This window comes from Mytilus californianus, unplaced genomic scaffold (genome assembly GCF_021869535.1).
Source record: "Mytilus californianus isolate M0D057914Y unplaced genomic scaffold, xbMytCali1.0.p SCAF_7, whole genome shotgun sequence".
NCBI lineage: Eukaryota > Metazoa > Mollusca > Bivalvia > Mytilida > Mytilidae > Mytilus > Mytilus californianus.
The window spans coordinates 28,002,005-28,021,287 of record NW_026262723.1 but is presented as its reverse complement, the minus strand read 5'-3'; the positions used below and the strand labels follow the sequence as shown (position 1 = coordinate 28,021,287).

Sequence of the window (19,283 nt, the reverse complement as noted above, 5' to 3'; positions counted from 1 at the left end):
TTCATGGATACCAGTTTTTGTGGATTGAAGAAAACGTTCATTTTCGTGGATATTTGATTTGTGATTTTGCCAATGTCTGGTATCCAATGAATAATAATGATTCCACAGTAACCTGTGTATACTGGACATCTGTCTCTATTGAACCTTTGTTTGAACCCACATAAAACTTATACCTCAACATTTTGTGTCTGTTCTAAATCAGGCTATCTAGACCATGTGTTGTTTGTTGTTTTTCTGTACATCTGTACATCTGTCTTTTCTGAGGATGGTGATGGTGGGCAATATGGTCTGTTGTACTGTCTAGTAATATTGGTGATTTCTGTCATCCTTTTTAGCTCACCAAACTTAAAAGGCCATGTGAGCCATTGTTTTAACTTGTTATCCGTTTGTTTGTCCATCCATCTGTCATCATTAACTTTCATAAAAATCTTCTCTTCTGAATCTAATGGACCAAATGTTACCAAACTTTCTCTGAAAGTTTTTGGGGTAGCTTAGTTTAAAAAAAATTATCTGGGGATTGGATCCATTAACAAAAATGGCCACTGTTGCTTAAAATAGAACATGGGTTGTAAAATGCATTTTTTCCCCATTTCTGAAAACAAAAGTAGGTAAAGCAAAACTGACACAGTAAAAATGATCATCTGGCTGAGGTCAATGTCTATCTGCTCCAGAATATTTAGAAATATCAATTTTTTGCAAATATTGTAGGTACATGTATTGGTTATTAACCTGAAAATATGATTTTTACATACCTTTTGCAGAGTGCTATAAATAGAATGTAATTATAAGGAGCAAAAATGTTCAACAAAATAAGATCTACAAATATGTCAACATGGTTGAAATTGCAATTGACCTGTTATAGGAGTTTTCCCTTTGCCTAACATCTGGAAAACTATAAAGTATAGTAAGAAACTCGGAACATCAAAAATGACAGTTATCACTCCTTAGTAGGTTTTTCTGTCTTCAGTGTAGATTCAATTACTTTTTTCCGATTTTTGCTTATTATCTAAAAAAAAGATAGTAGATAGGTAGATTTCTGAAAAAAAAAAAAAAGATAAATCCATGGAGACTATATAAACAGGAAATATTGACAGGTTAGCTAATCAGGCTCTAAGGAGCATCTTGTTATGTTTTATTTTGAGTTATAATGTACAATAAATATTTTGATAGCAAATGAAGTTTATGAACCAGTATAAACTGGATCCCAGTCTGAATTTTATCATAATTATTAACTGGAGATTTGGTATTTTTATTGAAAATCTTTCAGTCGTAAAAGTTTAATTTATTACAGGCTAAAACCTTATAATAATATTTTTTTAATCATTTATTAGAACCTCATATTTGTTATTGAAAAAGGGAAGAATTTTAAGTATTGAAAATGTTGTCAAAAATTTGTGTTTAGAAGGCTAAAATTACAGTTGATAATTTGTTTCTTGAAATGTAGATAAATCTAATCCAAACACAAAAGATCACAGAGTAAAAACTTATTTTAAGGAGAATATTTATGATTGTATCCACTGATATTTTTTAACATCCAATTATTAATCTATTTGTTGTAATATTGGGATAATAAAGATGAAAATTAAATGTGACAAAAATGTAAATTTTTTTTAGTAATCCAATTATAACTACATTACTTAAGGCATTGCTATATATTATGAAGAAGCTACATATTTTGAATATTTTAGAGATGTTGATATCTTATATGTAATGAGAAAATAAGTATTTTAGACGTCTGAAAAACTTTTGTATTTACTTTCCATGGGGACATGCCACTGAGATTTTTAGCTCACCTGGCCCAAAGGTCAAAGTGAGCTTTTCTCATCACTTGGCATCCGTCGTCGTCGTCATCCTTCGTCCGTCGTCGTTAGCTTTTTACAAAAATCTTCTCCTCTGAAACCACTGGGCCAAATTTAACCAAACTTGGCCACAATCATCATTAGAGTATCTAGTTTAAAAATGTGTCCGATGACCCCGCCAACCAACCAAGATGGTCGCCATGGCTAAAAATAGAACATAGGGGTAAAATGTAGATTTTGGCTTATATCTTTGAAACCAAAGCATTTAGAGTAAATCTGACATAGGGTAAAACTGATTATCAGGTCAAGATCTATCTGCCCAGAAATTTTCATACAAATCTGACAACCTGTTGTTGGGTTGCTGCCCCTGAATTGGTAATTTTAAGGAAATTTTGCAGTTTTTGGTTATCTTGAATATTATTATAGATAGAGATAAACTGTAAACAGCAATAATGTTCAGCAAAGTAAGATCTACAAATAAGTTGTCATGACCAAAATTGTCAGTCGACCCCTTTAGGAGTTATTGCCCTTTATAGTCAATTTTTAACAATTTTTCGTAAATTTTTGTAATCTTTTACAAAAATCTTCTTCTCTGAAACAACTGTTACAAATTTAACAATACTTGGCCATAATCATTATTAGGGTATCTAGTTTTAAAAAATGTGTCCGATGACCCCACCAACCAACCAAGATGGCCGCCATGGCTAAAAATAGAACATAGGGGTAAAATGTAGATTTTGGCTTATATCTCTGAAACCAAAGCATTAAGAGTAAATCTGACCTAGGGTAAAACTAATTATTAGGTCAAGATCTATCTGCCCTGAAATTTTCAGACAAATCTGACAATCTGTTGTTGGGTTGCTGCCCCTGAATTAGTAATTTTAAGGAAATTTTGCAGTTTTTATACGACCGCCAAAACATTTTTGTGGTCGTATATTGGTATGACGTTGGTGTCGTCGTCGTTGTCCGAAGACACATTAGTTTTCGCACTCTAACTTAAGTTTAAGTGCATGGATCTCAATGAAATTTTACCACAAGGTTCAATACCACAAAAGGAAGGTGGAGATTGATTTTGGGGGTTATGGTACCAACAGTTAAGGAATTAGGGGCCAAAAAGGGGAAAAAAACAAGCATTTTTCTAGTTTCATGACAATAACTTGTGTGTAAGTGTATGGATCTCCTCTCTGACATTGTATCACAAGGTTCCATATCACAAAGGGAATGCTGGGATTGATTTTGGGGGTAATTGCCTCCAAATTTTAGGAATTAGGGGCCAAAAAGGGGCAAAAAACAAGCATATTTCTAGTTTCATGACAATAACTTGTGTGTAAGTGTATGGATCTTTATGAAATTGTACTACAATGTTCCATACTACAAAGGGAAGGCTGGGATTGATTTTGGGGGTAATTGCCTCAAAATTTTAGGAATTATGCGCCATAAAATGGCAAAAAAACAAGCATTTTTCTAGTTTCATGACAATAACTTGTGTGTAAGTGTATGGATTTTTATGAAATTGTACTGCAAGGTTCCATATCACAAAGGGAAAGCTGGGTTTGAGTTTGGGGGTAATTGCCCTAAACGTTTAGGAATAAGGGGCCAAAAAACAAGCATTTTTCTAGTTTCCAGACAATAACTTGTGTTCAAGTGTATGGATCTCTCTGAAATTGTGCTGCAAGGTACCATACCACAAAGGGAAGGCTGGGATTGAGTTTGGGGGTGATGAATCATAAGGGGGTTTAAAAAATTTGGGGGGGGGATTTTTTTTTCCTTTTTTTTCTTTAAAATTTTCCATTTTAAATTGGTTATTTCTGATTTATATATAAAAGCAAATAATAATGATATGGTTTGAATAGGTAAATTAAAATTTTTTAAGTTCTTAGACCACTTTCATTCTGTGTCAGAAACCTATGCTGTGTCAAATATTTAATTACAATCCAAATTCAGTGCTGTATCAAGCTTGAATGTTGTGTCCATACTTGCCCCAACTGTTCAGGGTTCGACCTCTGCGGTCGTATCAAGCTGCGCCCCAGCGGAGCATTTTATTGGTTATTATCTTGAATATTATTATAGATAGAGATAAACTGTAAACAGCAATAATGTTCAGCAAAGTAAGATCTACAAATGAGTCGTCATGACCAAAATTGTCAGTCGACCCCTTTAGGAGTTATTGCCCTTTATAGTCAATTTTTAACAAATTTTCGTAAATTTTTGAAATCTTTTACAAAAATCTTCTTCTCTGAAGCTACTGAGACAAATTTAACCATACTTGGCCATAATCATTATTAGGGTATCTAGTTTAAAAAATTTGTTCGATGACCCCACCATCCAACCATCATGGCCGACTTGGTTAAAAATAGAACATAGGGGTAAAATGCAGTTTTTGGTTTATATCTCTGAAACTAAAGCATTTAGAGCAAATCTGACAGGTGGCAAAAATGTTCATCAGATTTAGATTTATCTGCCTTTAAATTTTCAGACGAATCCGACAACCCGTTGTTGGGTTGCTGCCCCTGAGTTAGTAATTTTACAGAAATTTTGCAGTTTTTTGTTATTATCTTAGATATCATTATAATATCTAATATCTAATACTATTAATTATGATTTTTACCTTATTTTACATGATTTCCAAAGTATCAGTAAATACAGGTGAGCGACACAGGCTCTTGAGAGCCTCTAGTTTTATACTTTGGGCATCTTAACAACTACATACTTTAGCACTATGAATAAAAGCTAGGAGATGTACCTGGTATGCTCAATGTGACAGCAACTCAACACACCAAATAAGCAAGAGATCAGTTCATAGTCTTTTACTTTACAATATGTCAAGGTTCTATAAAAAGTTCATAGTCTTTTACTTTACAGTATGTCAAGGTTCTATAAAAAGTTCATAGTCTTTTACTTTACAATATGTCAAGGTTCTATAAAAAGTTCATAGTCTTTTACTTTACAATATGTCAAGGTTCTATAAAAAGTTCATAGTCTTTTACTTTACAATATGTCAAGGTTCTATAAAAAGTTCATAGTCTTTTACTTTACAATATGTCAAGGTTCTATAAAAAGTTCATAGTCTTTTACTTTACAATATGTTGAGCTCCCAATTGTCAAGGTTCTATAGAAGTTGTGCATTAAGTTATTAGAGACTTCAAAAGATCAGCCATCACACCAATTTAAAAAACCTAACACATGTGTATTTAGAATGTATAGATTTTAAAGATAGTTATAAACATGATAAACATATATAAATATATTTTATGCACACATGGAACAGTCCTCAACCAAACCTTGCATTAAAATCAAAATCAATTTTTTTTTTTTATCTTATTTTTAATCTTCATATTAAACAATATCTTTTTATATTATTTTTTTTCTCAGATGTTATTGTATTAAGGTGTAATACCACCATTGATTTCCCCCTATTAGTCTTTGTTAAATTTGCACTTTTCAAAAAATTGTGCAGAATTTATCTTTGTTTCAAATAAAGAAATACTTGGCATGAGTAAAGATTTATCATGTCCAGTACTATAGAAAAAATTTCACATAACATTTCATTGCATATAAGAAAATAACCATCACTGGAAGTTAACCAATCAAATTTTCCCCCTTTTTTAACCTGTGTACAAGCTTTAGTAACCATGTAACCTCAAGTTTCCAAAATATTCTATAGAAACCCCAAATAAAGAAATAATGGTGCTTTGAAATACCCAAGATATATGTTTATGACTCAGAAATGTTTTACTGCAATGAAATGTAGGATCAATTACCTACAACTGTCAAATTCAAGGGAATATTTTTTTTCGACCTATTTTCGTATGCAACCGGATGTGACGTACTATGATTTGGTGGTATTACACCTTAAATGGTGACAGTTCTGCCGAGACTCCCCTTTTAAGATATATATATGTAGACAAATAACTTGACCCTCGTGTCAAAGTACATTTATGTTAATTAGTTGTTTACTCATTTACATATTTGTTCTATATTTGGTATAATAAAGATATGATCTTGATTATTAACCAAATACCTAAATAAAGGATTTGTATTGAAATAGATTTAAATGTCAATCTGATTTAGTTAACACAATTAAACCTGCTTTTAAAAGGCATCTCAGTAGCAGTTACATGTATAAACTGCAAAGTTGTAAACAGTCTCACAAAATATCTCATGCATCAACAAAGTTTGCAATTTTGACCTTCTTTGGTCCACTTTTATAAAAAGATGAACCTAGAGTAACTGGTAAATTTATTGGTACATTTATAATTAGAACTACACAGGATATTAAAAGTTTTTGAATTAATTAACCCATAGGCCGTTAGACAAAGATTTATGAAAGTTATAGGCCCAATTTTACAACGAATTTAAAAGTACAACTGAAAATTTATTATCAGTGCAATTTTGCATTATTTTGATAATGTGTATGATTATGAGGGTCTACTCTATTAGTTGGTTGTTTAATTCCTTTAGTTTTTCTGTGTTATCATTTTGCTATCTCACTGACATATATACCATACATCTCATTTATTCGTATTTCAGTGAGACTGAAAGGAAGTGTAAGGTTTATCTAAATGAGACAGCAACCCATTAAAATAATTTTAAAAACAATACAACTAGAGGTCAAAATACAATGATATTTTTAAATATGGTGTATTTTTTATTTTCAGAATTTTTTCTTTGAAGTTAGATTTTAAAACGTTTATTTAAAATATAGATTTGATTATCTTTATGCCCCATCTAGGGGCATTATGTTTTTCAGTCTGTGCGTCCGTTCGTCTGTTTGTCCGTCCATCTGTCCCGATTCAGGTTAAAGTTTTTGGTAAAGGTAGTTTTTGATGAAGTTGAAGTCCAATCAACTTGAAACTTAGTACACATGTTCCCTATGATACGATCATTCTAATTTTAATGCCAAATTAGAGTTTTGATCCCAATTTCACAGTCCACTGAACATAGAAAATGATAGTGCAAGTGGGGCATTCGTGTACTATGGACACATTCTTGTATTTTATAGTTAGACAAAACCTATGGTGGTTATGACAGTACACAGAACCCGACAGAGATTGCATCCTGTGCCATGAGAGTTTTCAGTCTTAAATATCACCCAGATAAACCTAATATATTTGTAACTGGTGGATGGGAAAACCACTTAAAGGTAAAATATCTACATAATCATTTCCATGGTGATATTATGGATGTTGTAAACCAGGTTATAATAAAGAAATAGTAATATTGCTGTTTTAATGCACACAATAGTTAAATAAGATAGCAACATGTATGTTCAATATAATGTCAAACTTGTTAGTTATAGAGAAGAAAGTTTAAATTTACGAATTTTTGATACAGAAATAATGTCTTAAGGTAGATAGGGTGTCTTCCTCCATCTTGGATTTTGTAATACCTGAAAACAATCGGTCTAGATCTTTAATATAATGTGCAAATTTTGAGAGTAGTAGGTAATTCATGTGTAAGAATTTTTATTTCAATATAGAAAATGACATGTTTTATCATATTTATGGTTGTATTTTACAAAAAACAGAAAACTTTTGTTTGATTCAATTTTTTCCAACTTTGCCACATAAGGGGAGGCAACTCAAATGTAAGGGCAGATAATTCAGATAAAGGTACTTTTACAATAGAATGTGTTAGGAATTTATCTATTTTTTTATGTAGCAAGAAAACGGGTCCAGTGACCCCATTTTTTCTTTTTCTTATCTGAAAGCATACTATTAAAGCTATCTTCTCATATTTTATCTCAAAATTCTATGGTGCAGTTTTCGTTTTATGGCAGAAAATTGGGTTTTCCATGCATAATCTATACAAAATCTGTTAATTTTGAACAACCTGTAGCGTGAAAATAAGCCCCGTGACCCATTCTTTTTATCATAATTTTTTAAAAAGCTTGATATAAACTACATTTTGGCAAATTATTAAAAAATTCTATGGATTATAATTTAGACACCCCATCTACCTTAAATGGATTTTTTTTGCATTAGGTAAGGGATAACTGTATTAAATTTTAAGCTGGGCCTATGTTAAAGTATGTTTTACTGTCATGAATATCGGTTTATCTAGGTCTGATATTTATCTTTAGGTAAACTGAATTTGTAACAGTAAAACCTTTGTTAAAAACTTAAAATTGTGGTTAAATTAAAATCAGTGAAAATAGTATTCCATGGATGATAATGAATCTTTAGACATAAGTTTTTTAGCTGATTTAGTAGTATATGTCATAAAATATGAATTTATTTTTAGATCTGGGATCATACTACAAATAATGGTGTACAGAGAACAATGCATGGTCCACATATATGTGGTGATAGTATAGATCTTAAGGTTTGTTTCTAGAAAAAAATGTTTTTGAACACATATGAAATACAAATAATCATGGATGAAATCATCAGTTGGCTCTTGATACAAGTTATTGCCCTTGTATGGCAAGTATTACTCTTTTTTACCCAGAAATTAAAGTAGATAAAGAGAAACAGTAGATATAAAAAGGTCTGCAAGATAAGATCAAAATAAGATCTACAAATAAGTCAACATGACAAATCATCAGTCCACTGAATGATGATTTTTGCCTATTTTTGTATTTTTGCTGGATACTATCTGAAATATTCCCATTGCATTGCATCATTTTTATGCAAAAAATGCAAGGTTAGCCTCTACTTTAACCTTAGTTCTTCTTTCAAGAAGATCGTCTTGAACATGCATGAAATATTTGCCACTGGATGTTAAGCAACCAACAATCAATCAATCAATCAATCTTTCAAATTGAATCCTTCAATATTTAAGAAATGACTGAATAAGATACAGTAGATGAACCAAGGAACAATAAAGAACCATTTATTGTGGGTTCATTTATTTTCATGGACACCAATTGTTTCGTAGATTGTGAGAAAGTTGTGTGATCGAAGATATTTGATTTCCTGGTTTTCCTTTAGTCTAGATCTGCACATATGCCAATAGAAAATGTGTACTTCGTTGAACATTCAAATTTGTGGCTTACCTTTACACATGAAATCCATGAAAATTGGTTTCCAACGAATCAAAATTAATCCACTGTAGAAAAAAGGATAGACAGCAACATAGTCCAAAAAAAATTACAATATAACAACAGTTCAAAAAACACTAAACCGAAAACTAAAGATTAAGCAACACAAACCATATAAGTAAACAGGGTAAAACTAGAAATAAAATGTTCTAGAAGAAGAAGAATAACCAGTCCCTACATCACTATAGTCACCCTTGTTACATTTATGCCTACTCTTTCAATCTTTCATGTTTATCAACAACAACAAATTTGGTGAAAACATACAGTGTTATAGAGAATTTCATTTCGATGGAGAAAGTAATTCATGTTTCCTATGCTTTATGATAGAAAAACAAAGGATATTGGGTATCCATCCATGACACAAAATCAGTACATGCACAGCAAAAAAAAAACACAAAAAGCAAAGGAACAGCGCTTTTATTATTGTTCTTCATCTCAAAGTCACAGTGAGGCCTTCAACATGGAGCAAAAAAATCTCACCTAACTGCAACTTTAAGACAGTATATTGATTCCAATGTTTTCTACAGGAATGGTCCGTTTTGACTGGTTCCTGGGTTGGACAGAGTGCCCTACAAGAATGGGACTGGACCTCAGGAAAGGCCAAAGATATACCATTCGATTTCAAAGGTCATTCTGGTGCTTACTTATATTGTGCTCAGTATTGTGACAATGATGTCGTGATGGCAGGAGGCAGTGGTACGAACAGTGTTCAGGCAATAAATAAAGTCACAGGCGAGGTAAGATTTGGGGCATGAGTATTAACAATGTTGGGCAATAAATAAAGTCACAGGCGAGGTAAGATTTGTGAGTAGGGATATTAACAGTGTTAGGCAATAAATAAAGTCACAGCAAGGTAAGATTTGTGGCAGGAGTTTTAACAGTGTTAGGCAATAAATAATGCGACGGGTGAGGTAAGATTTGGGAGCAGGGATATTAACAGTGTTAGGCAATAAATAAAGTCACAGACAAGGTAGGATTTGGAGCAGGAGTATTAATAGTGTTAGGCAATAAATCAGGTGAGGTAGGATTTGTGGGCAGGTATACAGTGTTGGGCAATAATTAAAGTCACAGGTATCAGAAAGTTTTTTCAACACCTTAAAAGCAATAAATAAAAAATGGAAGTTATATTATAAGAACCATACAGCCTTATGTGATATTTAAGTTATACAAAGTCAAACCAGAGCAGAGCTTATAATTTACTATTGTCAATGATTTTTTTATCATATGGTTAAATATCAGTTATTTGCAAACATCTTTTTGTAACAAATCTGTACCAAATGTTGATACAAAATTCATAAAATGACTTCTAAAGACAGAATTTTCATGTAAAATTCAAAATAGAACAAAAGTACTATATTTCAAATAAATTTAAATACTGTCATACCACAAATTATGTTGGGAGTTTTGATTTATGTTTATTGGGGGATTAGATATTATCCATGAAGAGAAAATTTAAAATGAATATTATCTTAAATAAGAACATGACTTTCTCAAACTTAAAACTATGAAAATTAATCCCCTTAGAAATCAATCTTAGAAAGAAAACCATGAGAAATTAAACCATCTTTAACTTTATGTTTCTTCATTATATGCATGTGACTTGTTATATTGTTGTAATATCCAACATTTTCCATATTTCTGATACTGCCATAACTTTCATAACAGTTTGACTTTATCTAATTTTACAGAAAATTGGTGAAATTCAGATGAAGAATGCTGTTCATGCTTTAGATACTACGATGGGAGGAAGATTATTTGCTGTTGGTGGAAAGGAAGACAATTTAGTGCTCGGTCGACTGTGTTAGGATCAATAATAACTAGGATATTTATCACATTTTTTAACTTAGAAGTGACATTTTAAACATGAAGATGGTGCATTGTGATGATCATTGATTTTGTCAACAGTGCATGAGGCCTGGACTTATCTGTTTATAGAATAAGACACAATCAGGTGTTTTTTGTGCTCAGCTTTACTCACCTTTGTCAGGGTTGTCAATAGTGCATGATCCCAAGCCATATATTTGTTAATGGTGTATGTTACTGCTCAGCTATACTTGGTTTCATCAAGATTAGTCGTTCATAGTCTATTGCTACATATTTTTTTCGCAAGAAATCGAGGACTACAAAACATCATCTAAAATATTCCAGCTGGCTACCCAGAATTGACTGAAGAATCCCCCAATTTGGTTCTTACTGATTTTACAATTTCAAGGACTACTGGATTTTGAACTGTACTTGTCCATTGATGTTAGATGTATGAAAAAACAGCTTTTAAACCCTGTTCATGCTCATTGATAAATTCCGTCCATTCTCCTGATGTCTGTGATATGCTATGCTCATAGTAGTTCTATTTTTTCATGTCATATATATATAAAAGTTCAATATTGTATAGCTGTATAAATAAGGTTTCGATATATGACATAATTTGATTTTGAGTTATTTCCCTTGGCAGCCAATTTGGAAATGTAAATGGTTGTCTTTCTTAATTTATACTTACTAAATTGAAATATGTGGTTCAAAAAAGTCTGATAAGAGATCTTAAGGATGTACTTAGGTGAAATTTAAAAAATCTAGAATTTAAAATTGATACTATAAGTCAGAAGAGCATTAGTTAAGGAACAAAATAAGCTTAAAATATTGATAGGTTATGGAGCTCCTTTTCGAGATATTTAATTTTTTTAAAAATGGCGGGAAAAGGCTGACTCGGACTTTTACCTTATATTTGCATAGGTATTATTTGGGCCTCAAATCGAAAGAAAAGAAATCTAGAATCTGCTTAAATTTTGGTAAATGACCTCTTATGAGCTATTGAAGTCTTATATGAAAAGAAAAATGGGTGTTATGGGGCAAAATATTTTACCCTGTATTGTAGGAAAAAACCAAGGAGTCCGAACATTTGACAAAAAAATTCATTAAGCTGACTTAGTTCATCCTTAACTATATCGTAGTGATGAAGTAAGAAAGTTAAAAGAAATTAAAGTTATCAGAAAACAACTTTTTCTGAAGTGTTACTGTCCGTAAATTAAGTTAAATTTGGCTGAATAATGAAGGTGACATGTAGACCTCCAAAATGTTGACAAAAGGGAAATAAATCTTGCTCAAATTGCATCAATTGAAAAATGACTTCTTTTTTTTAAAAGTCACAAGTGTTTATAATAACATATTTCATTCCATAGCTCAGTATATAAGTCTTATGAGTTTTGAAAAAGCCAGACGGTTGTTGCAAAGATTTAGATTTAGAAAAAAAGAAATTAAAGACAATAAAACTTGATATGACATGGGCTGTATAATTATTGAGCAAAATAACAAACAGGGGAGATAATTATTGGATGTTTTGATGATGTGTTTAATTAAAATTAAATTCACAGAAAAAAAATTAACTTAAGTAATTAACAAAAGTAAATGGTGATTTTCAATGTTAATTTTACTCTGAGTCATAATTTCAGACATGAAATTTGTTTTAACTGCTTGACAGATTTGAAACAATCATTATATTATTGTGTGGAGTTTCTTGTATATTATAGAATTTAAATATGTTTTTAGTATTCAGTTGAAAGTACCAAAGACTTGATCGCTTTTTAAACGAGATATTTGCCTATATCAATACAGGTGCCATATTAATAATTATTAGGTCACTTTATATATTTACTCCATGAACCCAATTAAAATTCAAGTGTGCTGTGTTGCAAGTTTTCTCTGGATTATAATTTTTGCAAAAATTACATTTTAATTTTATTCCAGATATTAAATTGAATTACATTCCCTGTTGTCCACTGTAATTCTGTTAAAAATAACCTGAAATCTTAGTTTTAGCAACTATCTTTATTATATAGAGTTACAAATGTAAAAATGGCATAACTGTTGATTTTCATATCTTTTCTTTGTACCTTTTATAACACTTTTACACCATAAACCAGTTATGTGTTAACCAATCTTCTTGCAAGTCCATGGTTCTATTTCAATTTCTTCGCAAGCTGTCAGAATAAGTGTCCAGGTAAGGTGTGCTATCTTCATGCAGACTGACGTTATGAACCAGCATGTTACATAAGTGTATTTGTACATGTAGAAGTTATGGTGAATAACTTCTTTTGGTGTCGATGAGGTACAACAATGAAGGAATCTAGATTTTGATATAAAAACATTAAAACAAATATTAATATAGTTTTTTTCTAAAATCTTCAATTTATTTGATCTACCTCATTTCATGATAAAGTTAAATGAAGTGGTATGAAAGTAAATTAATTAGCATATAAGATATTTTAAACAAAAAAACTAATCATATATAAAGTGAAATGAATGTGTTAAAAGAAACTAATTCGAGACAAGATTGACAAAAGTTGAATACTAGTATATAAGTAGTGCTAAAGTATTACAGTGCTTTCTTACAACAAATTAAATGTTATTGTAAGGCATAAAATTTAAAACTTAAAAAATAATTGTTTAAATATCTAATAATGTGTGCATATGTTTTCTGCAAATAGAATATATCCATATTGTGAAAACTTGTTTTAAGATGACATATCATATTTTATCATTCCTTTTGCATCAGTGTTTTTAAAACAAAATGGTTGTGAGTTTTTCAGTATTTGTTGTATATTTTTTATATATGTGTATTTATTCTGCATCCGTCCAATTATCATAACATGAATAAAAAATCTTGTTGCATCATGTATATTTTAAAAGTCTAATTTTGTACAAGTTTCATGGCCTCTCGTCCATTCAATGCAGACTGAAACACCTATAATAAAAAAATTAATATAATATTTCAAATTCAACTACAACAGAGTAAGACAATGGTTAAAATATTATTTGTTTATGTCAGTGGAGTAAGAGAACAATTTCACTTCAACCAGATTTCAAAAAAAGTCTTCTGTTTAGTACTAAAAATATTTTTATTTTGCTTTGCAGTTCAATAATGTTCAAAGCTAATATTCAGAATTTTTTAATTTTAAGAAAAATGTGCCTTGACAAATGAAAGCATTACAAATTTTGTATTTGAAGTAGTATGCATTCTGTATTTGGCATTGATTTAGGCTTCTTCTGGTTAGAATATGATTTAACTGTTCTTAGACTCGCTAATGAACGCATCAAATAAAACATTTAACACCAAGACTTGTGTTTTGTTGTCTCCCCTGCTACGAAAGTCACAGAATGTGAGACACGAGGATTGCAATCTGCCGTCAGCATAAATTGTTTGTATAAAGCTTAATATTTCAGATGGTAGAACACCTGTATGCTTCATACCTTTAATGCAGATACCTTATGTTACCAAGTTTCCGTATGTCATATGTCCATGGTCTTTGACCTCATTTTCATGGTTCAGTGATTGCTTAAAAAACTATAGTTTTTTTGTCATGTGTGAATTTTTCACTTATTATTAGTAATAGAATGATAATATTTGTTACATGGGATCCTTGCAAGGTCTTCATGTCAGTCAGACATAGTTCACCTGACCACGACCTTATTTCATGAATCGGTGATCAAGGTAAAAAAAATACATGATTTGGTCTGTTTCGCAGATACCATACGCAGTAGGTCAACTATATTTGGTGTATGGAATGAGGCGTACACGTCCATCTGGCAGGTTTCATCTGACTATCACCTCATTTTCATGGTTCATTGGTCAATGTTAAGTTTTTGTGTTTCGGTCTGTTTATCAGATACTATAAGCAATAGGTCAACTATATTTGGGATACGAAAAGATTTTAAGGTGTACATGTCTGTATATCTCATTTCATGGTTCATTGGTCAATGTTACATTTTTGAGGATAGGTCTGTTTCTTGAATACTATTTACAATTTTCCAGTATGTCAACTATATTTGGTGTATGGAATGATTGTATTCATATAGAATAACTATACATTGTCTCGAAATATAAATTTCATTTGTACAAGGCTTAGAAACAGGTAGAAAGCAAGGCTCTGTCAAGCATTACTATCCTGGTTTGACCCAAGTACAAATAAAATTTATATTTCGAGACAATTTATGGTTATTCTTTATATACTGCAACTCCTACAACTGAAATATTTATAGGATAAAAACCATCATTTTTTAATTTGGACCAAACGAAGTAAAAGTTCTGCGAACCTGTACTTTTAATGACGTCATAAATAAGACTCTACGGAAACGCATTGTCAACGTCATAAACAAGGCGATATACGGTCAGTAACTGTATATCACAAATGATTAGACGGTCAATGCAATTTGACTGCTCAAATAGCACAGCTGCAGTATATTAAGGTGTATTCATGTCTGTCTGGCAGTGTTCATCTTACCATGACATCTGTATGGATCATTGATCATGTTAAGTTTATGTGATACTTGCAGTAAAAACTTTATCTTAAAGACTTTCAGCATCAAATCAATCATGACCAGTTAAGCAGGTGAACCATTTCAGCAGCATGTGTAATCTGTTTAAAAGTGTGCAAGTATAGGATTACAAACAGTCAAAAAAGTAAGAAAAAAAAGCAACCGGCGCATTACCCTGTCTGTACATCTCAAAATTGATTGCTGATCTGTACCTTAAGTTTGCCTAAACCAAATGTTATGAAATGTATTCATAATGCTTATTACCACAAAACACAGATCAAGTTTGAATTGGGTGATTTCACTTTCACTGTAATCAAGTTGTGTCTCTTTATAAATGGAAAAATTGCTGAATTTGCCATATATTTACAAGGAACATTGTCAGATAATTTTGAATATTTTGTTATGTTGACGTAGTATTCCCTTGACAGAACCAAGCCAGTAACCTTAGATTTTGATTACATTGGAGCCATATTGCTTTTGTTATTTTCTATGTTCATTTGTTAAAAGGATTTTGTAATTGTCCCTTGTGTGATGGGTTGCTGGGGGACATATTAATACTGGGCGTCTGTCCGTCTGTTTGTCTGTCTGTCTCATCTTGTTACTGCTCTTACATGTACAATTCTTGCCAGATTTTTATAAAACTTATATCATAGGTTGATATCAGCAATCGTCTATGACAATTCGAAAAGCAGTGCTGATCAAATATTTTTAAAAGAATTATGCCACTTGAAAATATATTAATTATATAGAAAATTTCATTGTAAGCACTCTCACAGGCACAATTCTTGCCAGATCTTTATTAAATTTATGTCAAAGGGTTATACTAGCAATGTCTCAGACTAGTTTGAAAATCGGTTCCAATCATCAATTTTTAAAAGAGCAATGTCCTTTGGAAATATTAATTATATGCAAAATTGCATTGAAAGCACTCTTATGTGTACAATTCTTGTCAGATTTTTATGAAACTTATATCATAGGTTTTTATTAGCAATGTCTTGGAAAAATTTGAAATTAATGTAGATTAACTTTTTTCAAGAGTTATGCCCTTGGGAATATTAAATATATGGAAAATTGCATTGTAAGCCCTTTCACATGTACAATTCTGGCCAGATTTTTATCAAATTTCTATCAAAGGTTTATATCAGCAATTTCTCGGATGTGTTTAAAAATCAGTGCCGATCAACTTTTTTAAAAAGAGTTATGCCCTTTGGAAATACAAATAATATAGAAAATTGCAATGTCAGTGCTCTCAAGCTTTCATTTCTCTGATATATTTATAAAAAGTTAAAAAAATAAAAAAAAAAAGTTTTTTTAATCATTGCCCTTGAACAGATAAAATATGTGCGACACGGAGAACATTGGAACTGTTTTCTTTTATTGAATGAATATGCTATTACATGTACACCAAATTATTTTTAAACATACCATTGTAAGTTCATCAACTAGTTTAATATCAGTGATTCACCTATAGCCATATAGTTCCATGATAAGAAAAGAGGAGTTCCTAGTGTCAGTAATAGAATGACAAACTTTCTCTATTGATCTTGATTTCATTGACATTATATGTCAGTCAGTTGTTGACAACAGAACTTTCTTTATACGCCAACTTGCAGAGAGTAGAATCTAATTAAACAACTGTTAATGAATTTTCTACAGTATTTTTCAATACATTGTAGTACACCTGTTGAAGTGTAGAAGTTATTTTGAATTGACATATTGGCCATATTGGATTCACTTTTGATTGTCCACCTGTTTGGTTGTCTTATAATTGCAAATCTAAAAGGCACTGGCTACGATTACGTTGAAATGTAACAATAATAAAAACGTTATTGTTACATTGGACATTAATTCCCGGAATGCTAGGTTGGGTTATGAACCGATTAATCGCGAACGTAACAATAAAATTTGTGTCTACGGTTACATTGCGTTATTGTTACGTTAATGCACTTCAACGTATGCTGGGATTAGTAATATGTATTCAAATACAACTTGAAAACATTTATTCCTAAACACTGCAATGCTACAATATTGCTTACACATTTTTTTATTTTATGTACCATGGCAGCTTCTTCACATCTTGTATGTGCAATGTGCACGTCGGTTTTGAAGACTAAACAGTTCCACTCTGCAATATCCCTTTTTAAAGTTATAGCAACTTTCAATGTTTGCCATGCTTCAGGTGAAAAATACTTTTTTTATTCTTGAAATGTTTGTATTATCGTCCAACATTTTTCAATGTTGGACGATAACATTTTTCAATGTTGGAAACATGTGAGGTTGTTTTACGTTTTCTCATTTCCTTCCATTACTGATGTTATGTCCATCTCTGATTTCAATATCCAACTTCGCATGGCTGAAATGGGAAAAACAATAAGACTTAAAAATACAAGCCGAGAACGTATTTGTGAAGGCAATTGATTTTGACATTTGCCGACAGGTGTCAACAGTGTTTAGCTGAAGATGAACCTATTTTCATTTTCTGAGTCCAGATGTTTTTTTGATCGCAATTTCGTTCTTATTGGCGACAGAACATGCTCTTTTGAACAGTTCATCAATATAATCAAGCATTAATTAATTAATAGTGCCATTCAATTAATTTTTTTTTCACTCTTACTTGTTTTTTTTTTTATTTATTCGAGATTTGCGTCTTTCAGTTCATGGTAACATTCTCAGTAGCTGGCTTCTGACCTAGCATATGCCATTTTCTGCAGCAATTTAAGAGCCAATTTACTTTCGTCTTTTGATATTCCTCGCTCCTCAGTAGTAACTTTCCGTAGTACATGAAACGTGATACATATCAGTAATGGTACATTTGGTTTTTCTTCCCGGATTACATCTCTCTCAATCATATCTTTGTCACTCATTGCGCATCGAATCTGAGACCAGTTTTCATCGAACTTTTTTATTTGTGGAATAATAATAATAATTATTATTAATATCTATCAACTTGATATTAATAATAATAATAATAATATTAATAATGATAAGTATTATTATCATCATCATCATCATCATCATGATCATCATCATCATCATCATCATTATTATTATTATTATCAAGTTAATTGATAGAAGAATTAAGCAACAAAACTATAGTAGGTGAAAAGTTAATAAATCTAACGTAACAATAACGCAACGTAACCGTGGAAACAAATGTTATTGTTACGTTCGTAATTAATCGGTTCCTTGTCCAAAAAATCATTCCGGCAATAAGTGTCCAACGCAACAATAACTTTTTTTATTATTTCAACGTAATCTAAAATCTAAAATCTAAAATAGTGCTATTGATTTCAAGGAAACTTGATGCAAAAAGTAGCACTTAGATTTACATAGACTTGAAGGATTCATGCAGGAGTAATGTTGAGGTGTAATTCAGGTCGGTTGAATATAAAACTTTACGACAAACGAGATGATTTCAGATTTCCAATTGTTAACTTTCGATTTCTATGTAGCAACATTCCAGCAGCGCTGGCATATGGAGTATATATCTCCTAATTGATTCGATATTCCAGGGCTTGTATTTTCGATCATAATTTACTTGATAGAGGGTTGCTGCTAACAAAGAAGCTATTAAACCAAGAGTTCCAAGTGGTGAAGTTGAAATCATCCTTTCGTAAATTTACGGACGCAATCACGAGTTGGTCGACCGTTATGGAATATCTGTTTCACAGATGACGACGGATATGTTCCAATTGTCGTAACTACAATCCCATCCTCTTATCACCGAATTTGACCTACCGAATTAGACTTATCACCGAGTTTTGTACTTACTTGAGCAACACGACGGGAGCAGATTTTGCTTACCTTTCCGGAGCGCCTAAGATCACCCCCAGTTTTTGGTGGGCTCAGTCTTTAGTTTTCTATGTTGTGTTTTGTGTACTGTTGTTTGTCTTTAAGTCTTTTTCTTTTTTTGCAATGGCTTTGTCAGTTTATTTTCGACATGAGTTGAATCATAGGCGGATCCGGGGGGATGCTGGGGGGCCGGTGCCCCCCTTTCATTGGAAAAATATGGTTGATTATATAGGGAATCACTGAAGCATGACTGTAGCGGGCCCCCCTCTAATGGCAGTCAGTGGGCCCCTCTTATAAAAACGTCTGATCCGCCACTGTGAATGTCCCTTTGGTACCTTTTG

At 31.7% G+C, this 19,283-nt stretch overlaps 1 protein-coding gene across 4 annotated transcripts in view; it reads left to right on the top strand.

Moving 5' to 3' along the window:
* LOC127709672 (uncharacterized WD repeat-containing protein all2124-like) overlaps positions 1-13,951 on the top strand; it is a 35,405-nt gene extending 21,454 nt beyond the window's left edge. For all 4 annotated transcript variants that reach the window (XM_052215305.1, XM_052215306.1, XM_052215307.1 and 1 more), the window contains exons 6-9: positions 6,802-6,942; positions 8,043-8,123; positions 9,369-9,578; positions 10,530-13,951. In XM_052215305.1, coding sequence (XP_052071265.1) covers positions 6,802-6,942; positions 8,043-8,123; positions 9,369-9,578; positions 10,530-10,646 — 549 coding nt within the window. In that variant the 3' untranslated portion in view covers positions 10,647-13,951. The remainder of the gene's footprint in view (positions 1-6,801; positions 6,943-8,042; positions 8,124-9,368; positions 9,579-10,529) is intronic.
* The last annotated feature ends 5,332 nt before the right edge of the window (positions 13,952-19,283 follow it).